The sequence below is a fragment of the Phymastichus coffea genome, unplaced genomic scaffold (genome assembly GCF_024137745.1).
Source record: "Phymastichus coffea isolate CEN01 unplaced genomic scaffold, Cenicafe_Pcof_1.1 PCOF00203, whole genome shotgun sequence".
Classification (NCBI taxonomy): Eukaryota; Metazoa; Arthropoda; class Insecta; order Hymenoptera; family Eulophidae; genus Phymastichus; species Phymastichus coffea.
Window position 1 is genome coordinate 210092 of NW_026707014.1, and position 22017 is coordinate 232108.

At 37.3% G+C, this 22017-nt stretch overlaps 2 protein-coding genes across 3 annotated transcripts; both read right to left on the reverse strand.

The window, feature by feature from the left end:
* Nucleotides 1–10329: 10329 nt before the first annotated feature.
* On the reverse strand, nucleotides 10330–15265 carry LOC131673882 (transcription elongation factor SPT5). 2 transcript variants are annotated; one of them, XM_058952237.1, is made up of 11 exons: nucleotides 15081–15265; nucleotides 14646–14912; nucleotides 14503–14573; nucleotides 14181–14430; nucleotides 13881–14113; nucleotides 12962–13812; nucleotides 12167–12759; nucleotides 11719–12077; nucleotides 11242–11643; nucleotides 10994–11163; nucleotides 10330–10876 (listed from the first exon to the last, which is right to left on the reverse strand). In XM_058952237.1, the coding sequence occupies exons 2-11, from the start codon at nucleotides 14900–14902 to the stop codon at nucleotides 10640–10642; spliced, it is 3423 nt and encodes a 1140-aa protein (XP_058808220.1). In that variant the 5' UTR covers nucleotides 14903–14912; nucleotides 15081–15265; the 3' UTR covers nucleotides 10330–10639. The 2 variants fall into 2 exon arrangements, with proteins under 2 accessions (XP_058808220.1, XP_058808221.1); XM_058952238.1 differs by having other exon boundaries at nucleotides 14985–15265.
* Nucleotides 15266–16776: 1511 nt separating this feature from the next.
* Nucleotides 16777–19364, reverse strand: LOC131673889 (kelch-like protein 17). Its single transcript, XM_058952252.1, has 4 exons — nucleotides 19020–19364; nucleotides 18049–18914; nucleotides 17725–17981; nucleotides 16777–17560 (listed from the first exon to the last, which is right to left on the reverse strand). The coding sequence occupies exons 2-4, from the start codon at nucleotides 18900–18902 to the stop codon at nucleotides 17178–17180; spliced, it is 1494 nt and encodes a 497-aa protein (XP_058808235.1). The 5' UTR covers nucleotides 18903–18914; nucleotides 19020–19364; the 3' UTR covers nucleotides 16777–17177.
* Between the last annotated feature and the right edge of the window lie 2653 nt (nucleotides 19365–22017).

Genomic DNA, 22017 nt, shown 5'->3' on the forward strand with positions numbered 1-22017 from the left:
TACAATTATGTATAAGTAATTATAAGCTATAGCGTTACTCTTGCTCTTAAAAGTGGCACTCCGAGAGCCATCTCTGGAGAAAAGGGCCCAAGTTAAAAAGGGACCGCCCTTTCTCTCTCTGAAAATTCACGCCCACAGACCAATAAAGAAATTCTGAATATGATTAGAAAATTTCCGACCAATACAAAATTTAGCCGTTATCGCTTCATGGGCCTGAGGAAAGGGATTTCCACCCAACCACCCACGGCTTATAAAAAGCTCTGTACAAGGCTGGAGAGGAAGTTAAGTGAAGTTAAGCTCAGTTCAGTCAGTTAAGTTAGAGGAAGTCAAGTTCAGATAGAGTAAGTGCGGAGTGAGCACCAGGAAGTCCGTAATAAGAAGTTTTTACTAGTGAGCGAGTCCCGGAGCAAGCATCAAATCACCCAACTATATTCAGAACATATAGAGAGAGAAAGAGGCCAAAGAGCAGAGAGAGAACGCAACATTAATAATAACTAAATTGATAAAATAAAAGTAAGTAAAATCTTAAACCTGGCTATCCTTTTCTTTCTTTAAGTAATCCGCCTTTCTTTTGGAAATTCATTAAGCGTGAGTCTGGTGAATTTCCATTAAAGTCCCTTAAGAACACATTAAGCGTGAGTCTGGTGTGTTCGTAATAACATTTGGTTATTACATTCCCCGTTAGCATACAGTTTTCTCAACGCAACAATATTGCTCGTCCCGGCTTGTGTGTTACACGATAGCCAAATCAGAGCAACCCTGAGTTTACGCTTGCTCCAAGCGTACCTGAGAGTGACCCCGACGTCACAAAGTACACAGTCGAATAATGTTGAATTTACGTTACATTTTAAGACAAAAACGCCGTAGAACATATTTTGGCGATTCAACGTTTAATATTCGTTTACCAGATTTGACGTACAAATATTGAAACTAAATTTTGAAATCTATTTATCGAGATATGTTTTGATATTGGATGTCACTCGTGCTAATCTTAGATGGCTTGAAATTATGTTGAAGAGTAAAGTAACCGCTAGCACAAATAATTTTATACTTTCATAGTTTTCAAATGTCAGATAGCAATGTCGAAAATAGAACAGGATTATTTACAACTGAAAGGCGTTACTATTACCGCTGATAATTATCATAATACGCGCTTGCCAAATAATTACCTAGTAAATACGACATTATTCACGATTTGAAGTAACGTCTTGTATAAAAAATGGTCGGTCGTTGACAATTAGCGATAGTGAAATCGCCTGGAAAAATTGTTCGTTTGGCCGCCTTCGATTCGCAGCGCCGCCTTATAAAATACCGTGAATCCCAATTGATAGCATTCAGTTGAGCCATTCGTCTCTACGCCACTCATTCTAGACGAGTCGATAAAGTCGGGCGATCGTTCACTTTTAAATGCTCTCCAGGGACGCGCGCTTACAGATCATGAGCATCTCGGTGCTCACTTGCCTGTCTACTGTCTTATTGACGTTATGTCAGTTCGACAATGGCAAAGCCACGATTGTTGCTCCGGATGAATGCAGGATAAAAAATTTAAGCGTTATCGCCACCCTTGATCGCATCTGCGAGGACTGCTTATCTCTCTTCAGAGAGACTGCAGTCTACTCCAGGTGCAGGTATGCACTCGTCTCTTGCCGGGTCGTGTCCAACGGTTTCTCGAGCAACCGTAGCGGAAACTCACCTCGTTTCTTTTTGCAGATCCAACTGCTTCGCTAACCATGTTTTCCGATATTGCATAGACGCGCTCACGAAGTCCGAAGACATTGAACAGTTCCAAAAGATAATTATCTATCTCAATGGTGGTATTTTTTAAGTGTCAAGAACTATACTTGAAATTTAAAACAATGAAGGTACTATTTCGACGTGATCGTCCATTGAAACATGAAAACTTCAAACGAGAAATCTCAAAATGCATGTACGATCCGTCACTTTTTTACGTAAGACAAAGCGAAATGAAATTCTTTATAAAATATCGACCAAATCATATAATATTTTGTAATAATGTAGGTAACTTTTAATGCAAGTAACACTGATAATATCTTACAACTTTTAAGTATAATATGGAAATATAATAGAATGTATTGGCTTATTGTCAGTTTCACGAAAAAAGTACGTTAATTCGGTGTTGATTTTGCCAAATTTTCGAACATGAGCGTGTGCCCTCATGTTTTCGATTTTAACAATCGATGATAATATAACCTTAGGATATTTGTGGTCATTACCACGTGACACTACTATTTTGCACTTAGGTATGTTGCAATCGCTCGATAACAAATACATGAGTTTTCGTTTTTTTTGTTCTTGTTTGTGATTAATCACGAGGAGGAGGCGGATTTTTATGAAAAATGAAAAATGATAATGGTTAACTTTTAGAATTGATAGATAAACTATTTTCAGTAATTTATATGAAAGTATGAAAAGATGCAATATTTTGATAAATATCAACTTCTGCAAAAGAAACTTTATAACCAAAGCTTAAATAATTTTAATTTATATTATTTATTAAAAAGAAAATTTACATACATTTCTATAGAATATTTTCAGAACTTTTACAGCGAATTTCATATTTTAGATAAAATCGTCAAAATTACAAAATGTCCTGAATACTACTATGAAAATTCACATGCAATCCTACCAATACTAAATATTACAGTATACATTTTTTATATAGAGTTGGTAAAATAAATATCTTGGAATAAAATACTGATGAATATTTATATCACACTGTAATCATGAAAACGTCATTTTGTATAAATGCAGACAAATTATTTATTAATTTTTGATTTTTATGTAATTTTAAACAATAAAAAAAATCTGTAAAAGTAAACTTTATGTTTTACGGTGAAGCTCTTCTCATACTTCTATTCGAGATGATTTCTTTATAAATTTCATACCGATTTCACGCGGTGAATCACTTTTGTATACATCTCGAGTGAAAAAATATAATATACAATATTGTATATTGAAAATAATAACATAAAATTATAAATCAGTTTCTTGTTATTTGATATTACAGATCTTTTTACAATAAATATTAACAATAAATGCGAAAAATTTCATTACAAGTATCACAAGGTGTCGATAGTAATGCTTTATTGGCAATCATGGGTATGGTTTCCATTGTTCAAAGATGTATTAATATCGAAACCAATTGTTTTCAAAATACAGATAAATGACCTATTTTAATTTATTTTCAGAGAACATCGCCCGTTACGGAAAAACTTTTCCACGTTTGTCGGAATCTTATCAGTAGTTCATACAAATTAAAAGAATACTTAGAATCTACAATAAATACATTTCATCGTTGGTTCTAGCGATGTTAGTGCGGTATAATAAGCCTTTAAAGTTAAAAGTGGAATTTTCGTTATAAAAATCCATCGAATTTGTTTGACGAAAATTCAACGGGAAGAAAAATAAAACATTAAAAATGTTTGCAATATGAATATTAGCTATTTGCATGGACACAACTTTGAAATATTATTTACAAAGAACAGACAAATTACGCAATGACATTTTTTTCTTTATAGCATTCAAAAAACCACACAACAATGTTAGTTATGAAACAATTAGTCATTGAATAAAAGATGTTTTGATTGGAAGTCATATTAATACTTCGTAGAACGGCTGTTTGACACAAAATTCAAAAGTGTTCGCTATAAACATGACAGTTGCGCTATCGTAAATTCCACATTTGCTTCAAGTGTTATTTGAATGTGATTAAAAATAGTCGATTACATATCCAGTACAGGAAAACATTGGTAACTCCATAGTACACGGGAATTGACAATCGCGGCGAAACCAACTTTTGGCTTAATTCACCTGGATGGACATTCTAATTGCTATTTCCCGCTGTCGTGCGTATACAATTTTTTTGGTCGATAGAGAGCATCCTAATTTCAGCTTTGTTGGGAAAAAAAATAGTATACGACTTATGGACATGATATTAGCGGGTCTAAAACTTATACTTAATACATATAAAATAATAAATACACATTAGTACTTTTTGTTTTCCTGTTAGAAGCATTTCTGGCGTTTTTACAAATTTTTGCTGATTGATTTCATCGGAGAATCAACTCTGAAATCGACCTTCTCGCCATCTGAATTTACTTAAATGAATCAAGAATATAAATTTTCGAGTCTTGTACACGCAGACTGTATAGGCAATCTCCGTGGTCTTGTACGACGATTTTGGTGTCCGTGGCATCCTCTATGGTGCATTTCGTCCTTCTATCTTGTCCTAATAATCACCCAACAGTTACGATTTGTGGTTACCTTTCAGAAGCTAGATATGTCGCAGATCTCAAAAGATTCAACATAGTCGTCTAAGCGCAAAAAAGTCAACCTATCTTGAATCCGTTCAAGAATGCTTTTATGAAATCCGCAGCTTTGTAAGATTTTTAGCATAGGCACTCTTCGAATCGTTCTATCTTGAGTGTCATTGGATGCAAGCGGATATGCAATTTCATCCGCTCGACAATGGATCAGTGATCTTGTTCTAATTGTCGTCAGAGCCGGTGATCCGTCCGCTGGTACAGAGATCTGAAAATAGAAAACAACACTGAAAGCTGATGTTTCTTAACTCATTATGAATAGGTTATTTATATTAATATTGTTATGATCGATTTAGCAATTACGAAACTTTGTTTCAACACATTGACGACCAAAATTATGTGTATAACGGAACGTAGTTCAAATGAAGGTACCATTTCTAAAGTTTATAGGTGTACAAATTCAAACTTGTGCTCATAATTGAGAACTGTTGAATGTAAAATTTAATGTGATGGTTTTAGTACACAAAAATAATGAAAACTGTTTCATTTTTTTCGGATATAAAACGTGTTTTTTTCTGTTAATATGATTGATTGAATACAAATAACGTCCCAAAAACCTACGTTTCTCATTACTGTTAGGAAATAAGAATATACGAAATATACGCGAACAAAAGAGGATATACATTATAGCATCTATCAGAAAACTGTTGACAAGTAAACTAATGGAAATTGGGTAAAAGAGGAGAAAAGGTAAAAAGTGAGCAATACATGTAAATAAATGAAGATCCAGAGTCTGAATTTTATGTAAATATTATATAAATGTAGTATTTGTAAGTGTGATTTTGTAGGTAAAAATAAAGGTGTAAGTGTGCGTAACCGCAAGCGTGTGTGCGTTGGTACGTATAAAAATAACAAAAAGGAAATTGTGAAAGGCGAGATATTATAAAGGTAGAATGTAAATCACAGTACTAATAAAATAGGATCAATAACAATAGCTAAAGAGCGACAATTGTAAAGAAACGTGATTTTTTGAAATATATAAAATTTTGTCGAAAAAAATCCGGAACAATTGATGGATTGATGGGTTGGGTTTTGTTGGGTTGGGTTCTTTTACCAATTCTAAGATATTTTTGTTCGATGAAATCTTTTTCTGAACTTAAAAATTTCGTTGTTTAACTTTTGTAAGGACGTACCATGCGAGATATCGAAAATAGTTCAATAAATAAATAAATAAATAATACCGTGGCTGCTACTTAATAACGACGAAGGGATCACGGCGCTAACAACCCAACTAAAGCGATTACATCGTTGATTCTGTTAGACTATGTTAGTAAATCCAAAAGAATGCACTTTTTATATCCTACAATAGCAGAATATATTTCGAGTTTTATGGTACTCTACATGAAGAATAATGTAACAGTCGCAGAACTGCTAGCAAAAGCAATGCTCAGTATCAATTGTTTTCTAGTATCTTCTATGAGAACATTAACAAAATTAAAAGCATATTTAATATGAATCTTTTTATCAGAAACGGTGACCACGAAGAAGAATAAAATTAGTTTGTACTTTTACATGTTGAATTACGTGACATTTTGACGCGCAGCATACGCAGCCGAGATGGGAATTGCGCATACGCATTTAAATTTTCGGTATTTTTATTGAAGAAACTTCATTTAATTTAAAATAGGTGAATCCTAAAAGTATATCATGTAGTTGCGCGTATTTCGAGGCTGTACACGCAAAATGCGTCTTTAAATCTGGATTCGAATTTTTGTTTCTTCGCCTCCGGAACCTTTGGTAATTTTCTCTCTTTCTGAAATTTAATGGTACTTACTTGAAAAAATAATGATAACGAATGTATCTAGAGGGTTTGTATGAACTGATTTTGTTTTTCAAATCAATGAGTAATTGATCATAATTACAAATTGTCCAAGAAAACTGTTGTTTCATGGTAAATACTTAGTCGATTTTTTTGATAAGACATTTATCTTTTTATTTTTTTGAAACTGTAATATTTTAAACAATTTGCCGCACCTAGTGTATCTGTCGTTTTAAATTTCGAAAATGAGCGCTTAGGGAGTGATCAGGGTGTGATCTGCAAACCCAAAAAGCCCCGCTCATCGGTCGTCGCCCAGATTACATTGACCGCGTACGGTCAGAAATCGTCCTGACTACGTGCCGACTTGAGTGGCAATTTGCTGTGATGTAACCAAAATCATCAAATGAACGTGGCGGATAATGCACCGTAGAATTCCGTCGCCACCTCTAATACAAGTATTATTATATGCCAAAGAGTCGTTGGAGAAGTACGCTAAAAGAGGGTTTTCAAAGGCAGATAAATAGCGTAGGGTCAGTGGAGCTATGTAAAAAGTAAGAATCTAAAATCTCCTTAAAATCAGTTGTTATTTCGTTCATCCGATGGAGGTAGATGTATTCAGTTCTTGAAATAGATATAGACGAAAGGCGTTTTTTTCATTCTTTTCAATTAATATCTCTATTATTTTAAATAAAATTTTGATGCAAGATGTCAATGAAATGCCGCTTACCTGCGTACAAAATATCAGGATTCGGCGATAACGGTTCGCACGATCACACGCGATTCGAGAACAAGAGTAATTACGATTTCACTTGCGAGCACCTTAGCGCACTCGTACACAATTGCAGTGCAACGCTTCGCGTCGCGGTGACAAGGAGCGCCGATCAAGCGGAACGTCGATCAGTGAAGATCGCACGTGCGCGCGTCGGAAAAAAACGCGACGCGCTCGTCACGCCCGGCAACGCGATAACGCGCATACCTTTATTTATTTGAGGTTGGATAAGACGTCGGCGGATTTTCGTAGACCTGTGTAAAGTCTGGCGATATAGTTGTTACACGCGCGTGCACGGTCGTCCATTCGAGCGTGCGAAATTCACAAACCAATGCAGCGATAACAATGAGCAGTGCGACACTGATTTACGAATGCAGGCAAGCGGCTCGCGTCAGGGTCTCCCGTGGATATTACCCCGGCAAGCTCTTGAAGACGAGTCAATCTTTGGCCTCGTTGGTGTCATTTGAATAAAAGCAAAAGTACGAAAGACAATCGAGGCTGGCGATCGGCATCCTCGAATTCAACTTCGTTCATCCAGGTCGTCGGTCTTTTGCGACATCGTTGGTAAGCTGCCAGGTCAGGCAGTCGTCAAAATAGGATTATAGAATTACGGGCAAGCCGAATACGACTCTGAGCTTACAACTGTGGAAAAAGTAATATTTGATTCGCTACATCGATAAATCAAAGATTCTCAAGACAAACGCGATAAGGCACTTGCATTTGTTGTAAAGTTTGGGCTGTTGATACAGGTTGTAACAGTCCTTGCGAACACGATCAAGTCTGACAGCGACGCCTTTCAAATTCATGAGCATTGTTATAACTTTACTGCAGACGTACAAGTAGTTTTATTGCTGCTTAAGCGAGGAAGTGATAGGTCGAATGGAATGTCATCGATGACAATTGGAGGTGTTTTGTAGGACGACGGCAACTGGTACACATCAGATGGTCGGTACAAGCAATTGTTCCAGATAATTTTACTTCCAACATAGTCGGCCAACACCAATTTTCACTGTAACTCGAACTGCAGCTCAATGACGCAAATATAGATTCAGCGCGAGATTATTAGGCTGAGTATGCATTTGCCAAAACTATCGGCAGCAATTATTCCAGGTTTCGTTTGTGAGTTACTCTATTATTGTTCAATTAGCACTACTATTATTGTAAATTAGCATACAGCACAATGAACTTTGGAGTCCAGTTTTCAGCGGTGCTCGAAAACAGAACCTTTCGGAGAAGAAATTATCGCCCTATGCCACTAAGAACGAGCTGAATATGTTTATGGATGGGGTTGGGTTGTTTCAGTAATTATTGTTCTCTCCAGTTTTTCGAAATAAGCGTGGTTGTAATTCTGAATTCTGTTGGCGCGAAAAGAAAGGTTTTGTCTTGTATCTCACGGTTTAAGCACTTGCATCGCTGAACGCATACGTACTTTTCCCACTAATATACTCGCGTTCAAGTTGATCTAGGCAATGAATTATTTAAATGATCTAAAATATGTTAATATTGTTGATAAAATAAACAGTTGTTGCGTTTAATTTTGCAGCTTTGACGGTTTAGTAATTTTCGATTCATGTAAGTTTGGTTAATTACATCCTTAGAGTCTTTTCCCTATCGCGTTTGCTATGCGGAATGTTTTGTAAAGGAATCATTCTGCTCGTACCATTGTATCACTTTATTCGTTTCTATTCAGAATCATTGAAGAATTATAGTGGGAGAGGGTTTTCAAAGGCAGACAAAGCAACTAGCGTACGATCAATGGGCTGTGATTAGTTGACGGGACGCATGCTCAACCCCAGACGTTTCGGGTCGATGGACAGTTACGTTCCTCCGTACCTAACCATCTGTAAGTTCGGAGCGGCAATAAAAAAATTCGGAGGTCATTATTGTTTTCCCATCTCACCTCGAAGAAATCAGGTCATGTAGCTAACTATGACGCGTTTTTACCTTCCTAATCCGACTGACACCAGGACAAAGTGAAATTCGCCAATAATTGCCAGCGTGGAAATTGTCTCAGTTATCGTCCATGCGATTGAGTTAAGCACAGATCTCGAATGTACGAATCTACCCTCGTAAAAAAATGAGAGTAAGTTCTTTTGGAAGAACTTACCCTAAAAACTTGCGTAAAAACTAACGTAAGATATCTCTTACGTAAGAACTTATCGTCAATGGTTTTACAATCACTATCAAAGGTAAATTCTTACGTAAGAAGATGCAATAAAAGATTGCCTCTGCTCAAGACTTTCACAAAGCTGCGGATTTGTAAAAACGTTCTTGAATGCGGGCTAAAAGTGCACGATGACGTAAAAATATCTTCAATATCAAATAAAAAGAAACTAATTTATAATTCTTTATAATTCTTATTATTTTCGACAGACAATGCTGGAAATGTATATTATATTTTTCTCCTTCGAGACACAGAAAATAACTCACCGCGTGAAATTGGGATGAGAAATCTTTTATCGTAAAATAAAGTTTGCTTTTATGGGTTTCTTGGAGTATTTGAAATTACATAAAAATCAGAAAGTAATAACTAATTTGCCTGCATTTTTACAAAATGACGTTTTCTTGATCACACTGTGATATAAATATTAATCAAATTTTATTCAAAGATATTTATGTTATCAGCTTTACATAAAAAATTTATACTGTATGAAATGCTTAGTATTAGTAGGATTAATTACGTGTAAATTTGTGAAGAAGTATTCGGGACATTTTTTGATGTTATGATCATTTCTAAAAAAATAAAAAATTCTTTTGAAAAGTTCTTCAAATATTTTTTAAAAATTCATGTAAATTTTTAACTTAGAAGCGAAATATAAATTAGAATTAACTGAGTATTTTGAATGATAAAGTTTTCCTTGCAAAAGTTAAAACTTCATGAAAACTATCGCATTTTTTCATACATTTATATAAATTACTAAAAATTGTTCATATCAACTCCAAAAGTTATATAGGTTATAGCACTTTGTTTTTTTAAATCCGCGTTTTCTATCCACTCCCGAAAAAAACTCGTGTACTTGTGGTCGGCCGATTATAAAATAAGAGCACATAAAGTAAGAGTGTCACAATATGGCGCGGTGATGGCCATAAATATTCTTGCATTATATTAATATCATCTATTGATAAAATCAGAAACTTGAGGGCGTAATTTAGTTTCGTATTATTATTATTTTTAACGATAATATGAATGTTTGGTAGACCCATGCCTAATCAACGTACTTTTTTTGTGAAATTGGCAATAATAGAATAACCCAACCCAATACGTCCCATGTGACACTCAACCAATGCACTACTTTCACGGTTATATTATCGTCGTCAAGCACTTTGTTATTACTTCACACGTTGGCAAAATATTTCCAGTCATAGTTGCGCAGTGCGCTCTGACGCTATCCCACCGAGGAATCGCGAAGTGGATATGGAGTTACAGTATGAAATAACAAGCAACGTAAATCTTCTCTTCTCATTTAAAAATGCTTTTAATAAGTCTGATAAAAATAGACACAAAATAATTTAAAATTGACAGTCAATTAATCTGTTTTACATACTTGTAAAGTAAATTGGAATTCCTAAGTAAAAATTTTTCATAGCGCAGTTGTTAAAAGATGCTCAAAAATCGAGCGTCGGTTGAAATCACTAAACAATCGAATTTCATTTGACTTACACGCAAATTTGCGATATTCAAACTTTTAAATGTACAATTATTACTATGTTACAATAAAAGGAATAAAACTAAAAAAAACAATAAGATTATATGTCATCAATAATTGATTAAGATGATCTCATCTTGCATAAAAATCTCAACTGCAACATTTTCACTTCCCCTGCATTAGATTTGAAGACACCCTCTTGATTGTCAATAGACAAAAGAGTACCGACCGATTCACGATCTTCTCCAATAATCACTTTTACTCTATCGTTTTGAGATGGAACGACAGGTTCTAGCTGATCACATATTATGTTGACTGAACGATCTTCGCGGGGTAAGAAAACTGTGCACATTCCACCCTGTAAAAAAATGCAACGTTTTTAATGCATTTTAATTGTAATTAAGGCGATGACTTTATGGAAATTATGTTAAAAAAAATCTTATCGACGTATCAAGTGAGTAATAAAACCACCAACCGAAACAGTTGTTATGTATCCTTGCTGTCCAGCTAAATCGCTGTCTTGATTAGAATCCTTAATTCTAACTTCAATATCTGTCGTATGCCAGTCAATGCCCATCATACCAGAAGAATGCGTGTCAATGGCAGAACCCGGAGTCTGTGGATTATACGGACTACCAGCACCTCCTGCACAATACAATTAATAATCACTCGATTCATAACAAAACACTGAATTAAATGTCATCAAAAAAGTAAAATACTAACCTGGGGTCATAGGACTGTATCCCATTGGCGAAGGTGAAGCAAACGCTCCGTGTGGACTCGTTGTGTAACCAGTGCCGGCCGGCGAAGGTGTGCTGCCATAAGCAGCAGGACTTGGACTGGCAGTTGCACTAGCCACTGGACTAGGACTCGTTTGATAAGGGCCAAAACTCTGTTCGGAACCATACATAGTTCCTGGAGTTTGCGGCGTGAATGGACCTGGAGGATAGCCACCTGGAGCGTAGCTCGGTGAACCTCCATCCTCGATATTGTAATCACCAAAGTCGTTGTTACGTGCCGGTGTGTTTGTTACCGTTGGATCCCAAGCTCCGGACTGTCCGGGTGTTCTGGAGCCAGCGTCGTGCGATGGCGTCATCGAGCCGTAGTGAGGTGTACGTGAACCAGCTGAAATAGATATTGTCGAATAGATAAAAACGAACCATTTGGACTCATTTTTCAAAAGCAATCAAACGAACTCACTTTCATACATAGGTGTCTGAGAGCCATGCATGGGTGTCTTTCCACCAGAGTACATGGGCGTCTGACTACCACCACCATAGGCAGGTGTGCGACTGTAGCTGCTGAATCCACCGTCTTTTGTCGGTACGCCAACATTGGCAATATGCGAACGATCGACGGAAATCGTCTGACACGTGGAGTGCAATTCGACGCGAGCTGTTGTTTCCGTAGCGTCTTTTACGATACCAACATTGCCTTTGTAAGGTCCTCCTGTGATTTTGATCGTCGTGCCAATTAGATCGCGATCACGACGCGCACCACCTCCACGACCTCGACCTCTGCCGCCTCCTCCGCCGCCACCGCCTCGACCGAAACCACCACTGTTGTAGGAAGAAAGTCAACAAAACATTGTTCAACGAATGATTTTGAATAGTGCGTTTAGTTTTGATAAACAACTTTCAAGACTTACCCGCTGGGATGAGCTGGTGAAGCTATTCTCGGCGACATAAATCCACTAACAATTGGCGAAATGGCCGAGCCCGTGCTAGCTTTGTTACCTCCAGCGAGTTGTAAATGCCTCGTCTTGCACACAAAAATACCGCCGTTATCGATGAACATCCTCGAGTGTAAAAATGCAAAACTCCTATATAAATGTTTGATCTCGCCTCCACGTCCGGAATGAGGTCCGTCAACGACTTTTACTATATCTTTCTTCTGTATGGTGTTTTGTTGTGAATCCAACGCCACTGTGTTTCTATTCTCCCGTCGTTTTGTCAAACCCTGTGGTCTGGCTTCGACGACTTTGCCGTGCATCGACAGTACGTGGAAGTTTTCGCGCTCGAGACGCACAATTACACCAACAGTCTGCGGATCAAGTTGCACAAGATCACCCCACTGAAATTGACCAAGACTGTCAACACCTGTGGCCATATCCGAACAGAGTTGCAAGTCACGAGGTAGAACTTCCAACTCGTGCATCGACAAATCGGAAAAGAGGACCACTCGATTTGGCTCGACTCGCACGATCAAACCTGTATCGCCTTCGTATCTGCCTGCTACCACCTGCAAAAGTTAAATAGTTTTCTAATATCTAAAAGTCATTGGTAGAGGTTGATAGATATGGGGGGAGGGGGGGGGGGCTAATAAATACGATGAGAAAAATTGTATTTATTTTTAAAATACCTAACAAATATCAATTGATTAAAAGACATTGCCTATTTTAAACTTGTATAACTTTTAGAAAATTGAAGAAAAATAAAATTACCTTAACATGGTCACCCATTGTAAAATATTTTCTTAATTCAGTAGACTGGAACTCGAGTGCCTCTTTCAACTCTTCGTGTTTGGGCATCACCATAATCATATTACCATCTATGGACACAATTTTACCCTGAAGATTCATCAATTCACCCTCAGCAACCTCTACATTATCACCAGTACTGAAAGTATGCGTTACAGTGGCATCGTCTTTGCCGGTTGAAACTCCAGTCACTGGTGCACCACTGAGTTCAAGATCAACCCCTTCCGGGGCTTCTTCAAATTTTTCAAGTTCAGAAAGTGTAGGCTTTACGCCTTCAGATATAATAGCGTTGGTTGTAAAGTTCTTATACAAAAATCCTTTTCTGCTATATCTATTAGCCTCGAAAATCAAAAAGTCACCATCACTTGCTACCTCGCCACCAATGGCTCTTATAGCTTCAGGGTCGAAAGGTTTAGCTGGTGGCCTCCTCTTCTTCTTTCTCTTAGCTGCTTCCGATTCACTTTGTGCTGTTCTCAATGCACCTCGAGGTCTCGTATAGTCAATCCTTGGCAATAATTTTAAATGCACTTGATTCTGAGCTAAATCTACATAGTCCACCTGGGCTATGTCATCTTTGTACAATCCTCTTTTTAGCCGGACCCACTGCTTTGCTTTCAATCCGGTTTGTTCTTTAACTACACGGAGAACGTCTGTCATCTCTTTGATCGGCACCATCTGCTGTTTCCAGATTCCCATTTTCAAGTTGCCCACATTCTCAATCGCCGATTTTACGTGCGGTTGCTTATATGCCTCAATGTAGATGTAACCTTTAACGCCTTCTGGTACGACTACCGATTTTATTTGCAGAGGCTCCCCTGTTTTATAAACAAATAAGTTGATAAATAAATGTTTTTCATTCGCGATAAATATATCTTTTTCTCACCAGAAAATTGATAGGTAAGAAATTTCCTCATAAGCAACAAGACAGTAGACTTTTCCTCCCCGATTCGACATTTAACCATCCATAAATTTGGATCTTTTACACCAGGAAGCAGAGTTTGTTGTGTGATTTCATCGCTCATCTCCTCACCACCATCACCAAAACGGTGTGCAGCCGATGACTCATTCGCATACTTATTTCTGAGATACTCTTCAATTTCATCCTCTTTCTGCGAGCTAAAAAAATAATCACCTATACAATTCAGTTTTTTAAAATATTTAAAAATTTGATCGCATTACTTACTCCCACAGACTAGTTCCTCTTCTTCTACGACCTTCAATTTCTCTGGCTGTAAGACCACTCTCGTCAACTTCATTACCAACGATACCAATTTCTTGGGCACCCTCTTCCCATTCTTCATCGTCTTCAACCTCGTCGTCTACTTCAGCTTCCGCAAGAATGAAATCCTGTACACCATGTTTCCTCTTTTTCTTTCTAGGCTTGTCATCGTCTTCTTCATCTTCCTCCTCGTCATATTCGTCCAGGTCCTCTCCTATAATACATTAACAAACTAGTGACTGTCAACTTAGTGGCACACAAGATATAAACGGAACGAAGTACTTGCCTTCGGGCTCTTCCTCGGGCTCAGGTTCCTCTTCAGAATTAGCTTCCTCTGCCTCATCATCTCTCGCTGACCTGAAATATTACGATCTCATGAGTGATCATAGATTCTCCGACTCCTGTATATAACATACGATGAGTATTAACCCTGAACGTGAACCAGATCTCGATCTTGATCTGGATCTGGAGCCAGACCTATAGCCAGATCTACTTCTGGATCTGGAGACCGAACGACTCCTGCTCCTGGAAATGCTGTGCGACCTGGATCTTGACCTTGCTGGACTACCAGCTTCACTGACATTGCCAGACCTAACAGAGTGGCCACTTTCACTGCCACCACCTCGTCTTCCTCCTCTCTCACTCTCATTGTCCGAATAGACACTTCCCTCCTCAGAGTCCGACATTTTTAGTTAGCTGCAAGTCGTGAATCGTCAGAAAAATACATTCTATCAGTGAAAATATCGCAGAAATCATGCAGAACCTAACCTCAAAATACTGCTATCGCTAACAGAACTACGAGAGAATCGCAAGCGTAGCATGGATCGACCTTTACGTAAAAGTCAAAAACCGGAAACAACTTACATGGATGAGTTCGTGCAGTGCAGTCCCAGCGTCGCGTGGCCGCGGCAAGTCAAGGAATACCCTTGCTTTTCACTGTGTGCACTGTTAGAGTTTAAATCAGACCAGAACCACTATACACTCTTTACCACTTCTAATTCTGATCACTTCCCGGAGTCGCGTCAGGTCACGTGACTCCCGTCAGATTACTGAGCACTTTTGGCGTGGCGCTTGTTTTGACTGCGGAGTAGGCGCTATTGCTGCTCCCGCCGTCCGCAGTGCCACCAATAAGCTATGCATACGAGCTTGCGCAGTGTTTACATTGTTTACAAACACCGCAGCGAGGGATGAAGCTAGATGAAAATAGAACATTCGTTCTAAATCGTCATTTATAAATGCAGATTTGCGGGTATTTTGGTAATAAGAAGAAAATTGACCGTCGGTGGCCAACGTCAATTACGAAATTTTTATTTGCGTCAGAGGTACGTTCGCGTAAGTTACGCGAGTTTCAATTAAAGCAGACTGGTTGCTGAATTCGTTTGTGATACAGCTGTGAGCACGCGGCTCTGCTGTCTCATGATTGGCTGCTGATCTTCATTAAAACGCGCGCGTTTCAGGAACAATCTTTACGTTCGTTACAGCGCTGCTACGTGTTTCCTTCAATCGAAGAGTCAGCGATGATCCGTCCGATAGGAAGAAAATAAAATAGGATACGCGCGCGTCGGTGACGGATTCGAACCACCGAAGGATTCCACCGAGCATGTGGGGGCTGCATACAAGTTGACTGAAATCGATGAAGGAGGTCTCCGCCTGGAAAAAATATCGAGCTTCCTGGACAGTAGGCGATCGAGATTTAAAAAAAAATAAAAGTAAGAGTGCCGCTGTTATACAATTGCTGAAAGCGAATGCGAAGGGATCGGTGGAAGTTGTCCGCAACGAGATTGGAAAGAGTGAAATTCCTTTCCGTATATGGCATACGTGACATGTGTTCCAGGAGAACGGGCTCCAACCTCGCCAAGTGCCTCTATATTCGAGTTAAAGCGTCGCGCTCGTTTCCAAAAGCTGTACGCATCGCGTGCAATGACAAATTTCAATCGACATCGATGAATAACGGGTGATCAATTGATATTTCGATAGAGCTTATTAATTTGGTGAAAATGCGTCAATTTCTCGAGTGCGATCGCTCCACGCGATAATAAGAAGAAAATTGAAGTCATACTACTATTTATATTTATCAATATTCTACGAATAATCAATCTTCGCAATCTTTGCAGAATGAAATAACGTACATCAAATAAAATGTTTAGAAGACCAACTGTCAATTCTTATGTACAACTAGGGCAATGTAATTGGCAATGCAAATGGAACGTCACTTGGCCGCTATTTAAGCGCAATGACGACCATTTTTGTTTATGAAATGCCGATCAAATGTTTTTATTAGCGAAGAGCATTGAAGTTTGAACGTAAAATTTATATTACAGAAAAATATGTACGCCTTCATTATCTAGATAGAGCAACGAAATAATGTAATCTCAGTACAAAGCTACAACTGAATGATTTATTTTATTCTGTCATTTTCATTTGCGCGAATCAGCAATGCAAAAAAGTGTTGTTATTGAAAAATCACTGTGCAGGTTTATCAATAAGAAAATATAAATAGCAGAAAACTGTTAAAAAATGTATAAAATATTTTATTATTATAATTATACTATCAAAATTATATATCGTATTATAAAAGTTGTATATAAAAATTTCAGTGACATTTGATTAAAAAATTGAGTATTTTAACATAAGTGCGATGGACGTTTCGATATAATACTGTTCCCGAGGCCCACGTAACATTTTAAAAACTCGTAGATAAAATAAAAAGTACAACGATTGATATGGCCATACAGAAAATGATAGCTTACAAAACTATGACTTATTACTTGGAATAACAATATTGTTATTATTATTGTTATTATGACTTCAAGAATTACGTCCATGTAGAACGCTGCAAAAGTACATTATAGGTACTTGAACGCATTAGTCATGAGTGTATGTAGACCCATCTTCCCTGCCATTTTTTGAAATGGTGTAGGAGAAAAAAATATTAAATATGTATAACATACATAGAAAATATCAATGACTTGATTTTCCCGAAACGTTACTCAAAGTAAACACTTCATAATCAACGACGGAAAAATAATAATCACCCATTAAAATTGCATTCGAAGCATTCTCGCCCTCGTAGCTATGAGGCAAGTTACTATAGCTGTCCATATTCATATTGCAATTGCTGGAAATTAATAAATCAGCTCCAGCACCAAAGATAGGCCCTATATCCGGATGGTAGCAAATTGCGAATGGTTTTTTCACAACATCAAATTTCGTTGGTGCCACATCTTGATCATTGATGAGCGTGAAGAGAAAGGCTCTATCCGAGGGAATATAATGATGTACCTTGGTGCTTGTTTTGCCCCATGGAATATCACTGAAGCCACCGCAGATCTGTCCTCTTGGTCCTACAGAATTTTGCAGTGAAAAACAATTTTTTTTTAATCGATTATCCTTTACAGCTACAAATTATTTCTGAATCAGCATTTTATATTTCAAACTTTGATATTCTTAAAAACATAAACTTTAGATAGAGAAATATTCCCAATTCAACTTATTTATCTCCGCTTACCAAGACATATAACATAGGTTGGTGACACCCCATCGCAGTACTTATGAAAAGTCGAAGCCGTGTATCCATGACTCGAGGCTCGATACTGCAGTCTCCATGACTGCTTGGGAACACCGTACCACTGGTTTAGTAGTCTTTGGAATCCTATTTTATCTTTCGAGAGAATCTGCGAGCCAGGAAACAAGAATGGACCAACTCGTGGCTGGAGTCGCTTGTCCGAACAGTTGTCTGCATGTTTCTTAGGCAACGCTGCAATCCTGCCACCAGTGTTTATTATAATCAGTACAGTTGGAAACGAATTAATTTTTCTCAGCTAATACATACCTGTATCTCTCCAAGGATAACTCAATGGGCACAGCTCCGGTAGGTTCAACTTCCTCTGCAAAAACTTGGCTGTCTATCAGTAACAGCCTAACGTGATTTATCACGCCAGCCAAGTATTGACAAACTCTGGCTCTTTCCTCTTCAGTCCAGTGTTGCGTAGGTTGAGTAACACCTGCTTGATATTTTGCCCAGTTGAGTACAGCTCTCCATACATCTTCTTCTTCCAAACCTAAATAGTCCGACGAGATGAGTTTGATTACTGCATCCTTTGGCAAATTGCAAAATGCATTGGTCTTGACGGTATCTATGGCATTCTCTCCAATATACGCAAAACACTTTTCAATAAAAGACGAGCATGCTCCTGTTCCTCCAAGAACTCTTTCTTGAGCATCGAGTGCAGCACTTAGCAGCGTACAAGCATTGCCAGGACTCAGAGTCATCGAGACATGTTCTTCGCAACTTTGCCATAACTCCTCTACACCCATTTCCTGTGCAAGACCTAGCATCTCAAATATTCCACTGTCCTCCAGTATTATCTTGCCCGTGTAAATATAATGAATAAACCGTCTGAAAGTTTCCGGGTGTGCGTGTGGCATTCTTATGGGAGTAGGATTACCAGCTGATCCAGTACGCTTTCCCACAGAAAAGTTCTTACACCTGGCTTGCATGATTATTCTGTGAGCGTAAACCGGAGTTTCTTCTCTGCCAAGAAGAAATACCACATCGGCAGACTCCTTGTCTTCCGAGAGCCTAGCTAAGTCTTCTAAAAGCCTCATGACTGCAGCAAAATTAGATTCACCTGGTACCACGACTGCACTTGCTGCTGATGTTACAGGCACTGCTCTAGTTCCCATTATCTTACAAAACTGTTGATTAAAAATTGTACTTTAGGAACTCATCTATCAATGGAGGGGCCAACTTAAATAATATTTGCTAATATTTGTGATTTTCAGTAGTAGTAATCGACTTGCCTAAGTAGAGATAAATTAACGGCGATAAAGATACTTTCTGTAACATTACAAAATTGCATTAATCAAAATTCGTAAGATTGAATATTGGCAAAAGAAAAAGCACACTATTTATCAAATACTAAACAAGTTATTCAAACATTCACGCAAGCGACACTGTAAACGCAACCACATTGCGAAAAGGTTATGACAATCGGTTTATGTTTTTGCGGAACGTGAGGTGGATGAAGGTGTTTTATGGCTTAACACGAAGTCCAGTAATAATGTATTTATTCGTACTGTACAGACCAAAACTAAAAGTAACTTATAACTTAGGTAGTGCAAGAAAGCAGGCTTGAGTGCGCTGCGGCCAACTTGCTAGCGAGAGAGTGTGGAAGCCAGCTCCGCGGCTCGAGGAGCTGCTTGCGTTTGTGCTGCCGCGTGGTGTCAACTCGTGGAGGCTTAGATGCCTCCACATGTTTTCTTTCTTTATGGTATCATCACATGAGAGAATTATACGGCATACATTGCAACTGGTAACATTGTAACATTGTAGCGATGTTTTCGCGCGAGGCTGTTATTTGATTGGAGTTTATTTGTGAAATTGACAAGTAAAGCGATCTAATAAGCAAATTTACAACTATATGCAAACTCAAGTAATAAAATTTAATAGTACATTACGACACAAGTGCGCAAAGTAGGCGATTCCCGCACGCGCGAGGGTTACCGACCGAGCGAAGCGAGGTCGGTAACGCGCGTGCATGATCGCCTACTTTTCGCACGCGTATCGAATACTATTTTCTCGTACGAGATGCGAAAAGTTCGATTATACTTTGAATTTGTGAGATGGGTGGAAAAAGAAGGTTTTATAATTAAGGAATAAATGTGTAAAAACACGCAATACATTTTTTTCCCCATTGACAATGTAGATGGCGAAAAATATTGGGAAAACGAAGTCCTTTCCCACTCCACGCAACTCATTTTTAAAAATGAAAATTCAAAAACTATGTTCTTGAGGTCCGACGGAAAATATTCTGCCAGTACAAATTTGGCAGTTGTCCTTTCGCGTTTGTCCTTTCTAGTTCCTTTCAATTCAACAAAAATGTCTAAACAAAAGGTGCTACAGAAATAAATTTGGCAAATACAATAGATTTGAATAAACATTAAATTTAAAAACATTTAAATTACATTAAATTTTTATAACTGTAATGTAATCATAAATATGTCTGGAGATAAAAAATAAAATTGATTTTTCCTAGATTTTTTTCATAGAAGAAAATTTATCTTCCTTAATTACAGTAACTGGCGAAAATTTGTCTTCGCCAATTACAGTAATCGGGAAAAATGTATCTTCCCCAGTATTCCCTCGTTAAACTTTGTAGGCATTGACGCATTATTTCCGTGCGCAAAGTATTTCCCCCACGCAGTTAGCGTGCACAAAGTATTTCCCCGTGCGGGAATGGGTTTGCGCATGCGCAGTTCCGTGTTACGATAAGCGTGCGGGAATCAAGGGTTTTGCACACGGAAAAGCGTGCGCAAAATCGAACTTTGCGCACCCTGTGCGAGAAAAAAACTTTTTAAAATTGTCAACAGTTACCTATCGTCGACCGTCCAATGTCCACCTGGTGTCCACCTATTGCTTGGAAGTTTGACCAGTGTGACCACTGTGTTGGGCCGAATCGAAGAACCTTTAGGCCCCTGAATTGATTCAAGGGTATCATGCTTTAGGTGGCATCGATACCCAACTAATTAAAGTTGATTTTATTTAGTTGTATATATATATATATAAAATTAAGATAGAACGTAAAAAGACAAGGGAAATGAATGAAAAGAAAACAAAAATTATTTTTGAACCTCACACAAGCAATGCGCATGGACTTTGATCATCTTCGGCAATTTCACGAAATTTCAAGATTTTTTCCTTTTTTCGAAATTTCATGAATTTCCATTTTTTTCATTATTTCGTCGAAATTTCATGAATTTTCACTTTTTTCATAATTTCGTCAAAATTTCAAGAATTTTCACATTTTTCGTAAATTTGACGAAATTTCAAGATTTTTCGTATATTTGATGAAATTTCCTGATTTTCACTTTTTTTTACATTTTTTCGGAATTTTAAGATTTTTCATATTTTTCATCATTTCGTCGAAATTTCCAGATTTTTCACATTTTTCGTAAATTTGACGAAATGTCAAGATTTTTCACATTCTTCATTTTGTCGACTCTTCAAGAATTTTCACATTTCTTACTTTTTTCATCATTTTTCGTCTGTTTGTCGAAATTTCAAGATTTTTCACATTTTTCGTATATTTAATGAAATTTCAAGATTTTCACTTTTTTCACCATTTTTTCGGAATTTTAAGATTTTTCATATTTTTCATCATTTCGTCGAAATTTCCAGATTTTTCACATTTTTCGTATATTTAATGAAATTTCAAGATTTTCACTTTTTTCATCATTTATTCGGAATTTTCAGATTTTTCATATTTTTCATCATTTCGTCGAAATTTCCAGATTTTTCACATTTTTCGTAAATATGATGAAATTTTAAGATTTTTTTACATTTTTCGTAAATTTGATGAAATTTCAAGATTTTCACATTTTTCTCATTTTTCATCATTTTTCATCATTTCGTCGAATCTTCAAGATTTTTCACATTTTTTACTTTTTTCATCATTTTTCATCTTTTTGTCGAAATTTCAAGATTTTTCACATTTTTCAACATTCTGTCGAAATTTCAAGATTTTTCACATTTTTCACATTTTTCATTATTTTGTCGGATTTCATGATATTTCACATTTTCACTTTTTTCACATTTTTCGTGAATTTGTCGAAATTTCACGATTTTTCACATTTTTCGTAATTTTGTGGAAATTTCAAGTTTTTCCCATTTTTTGTAATTTTGACGAAATTTCAAGATTTTTCACATTTTTCGTAAATTTGACGAAATTTCTAGATTTTTCACATTTTTCGTGATTTTGTCGAAATTTCAATATTTTTCCCTTTTTTCATCTTTTTGTCG

Bases quoted from the DNA above. Each gene is read 5' to 3' on its own strand.
- LOC131673882 (XM_058952237.1), bottom strand. From the start codon at position 14,902: ATGTCGGACTCTGAGGAGGGAAGTGTCTATTCGGACAATGAGAGTGAG. The intron at 14,114-14,180 runs GTAAGTAATGCG...TTATTTTTTTAG, and splicing joins AGAGGAACTAGTCTGTGGGA to CTCGCAGAAAGAGGATGAAA. The intron at 12,760-12,961 runs GTAATTTTATTT...TAACTTTTGCAG, and splicing joins CAATGGGTGACCATGTTAAG to GTGGTAGCAGGCAGATACGA.
- LOC131673889 (XM_058952252.1), bottom strand. From the start codon at position 18,902: ATGGGAACTAGAGCAGTGCCTGTAACATCAGCAGCAAGTGCAGTCGTG. The intron at 17,982-18,048 runs GTATGTATTAGC...CACTGGTGGCAG, and splicing joins TTATCCTTGGAGAGATACAG to GATTGCAGCGTTGCCTAAGA. The intron at 17,561-17,724 runs GTAAGCGGAGAT...AAAATTCTGTAG, and splicing joins AACCTATGTTATATGTCTTG to GACCAAGAGGACAGATCTGC.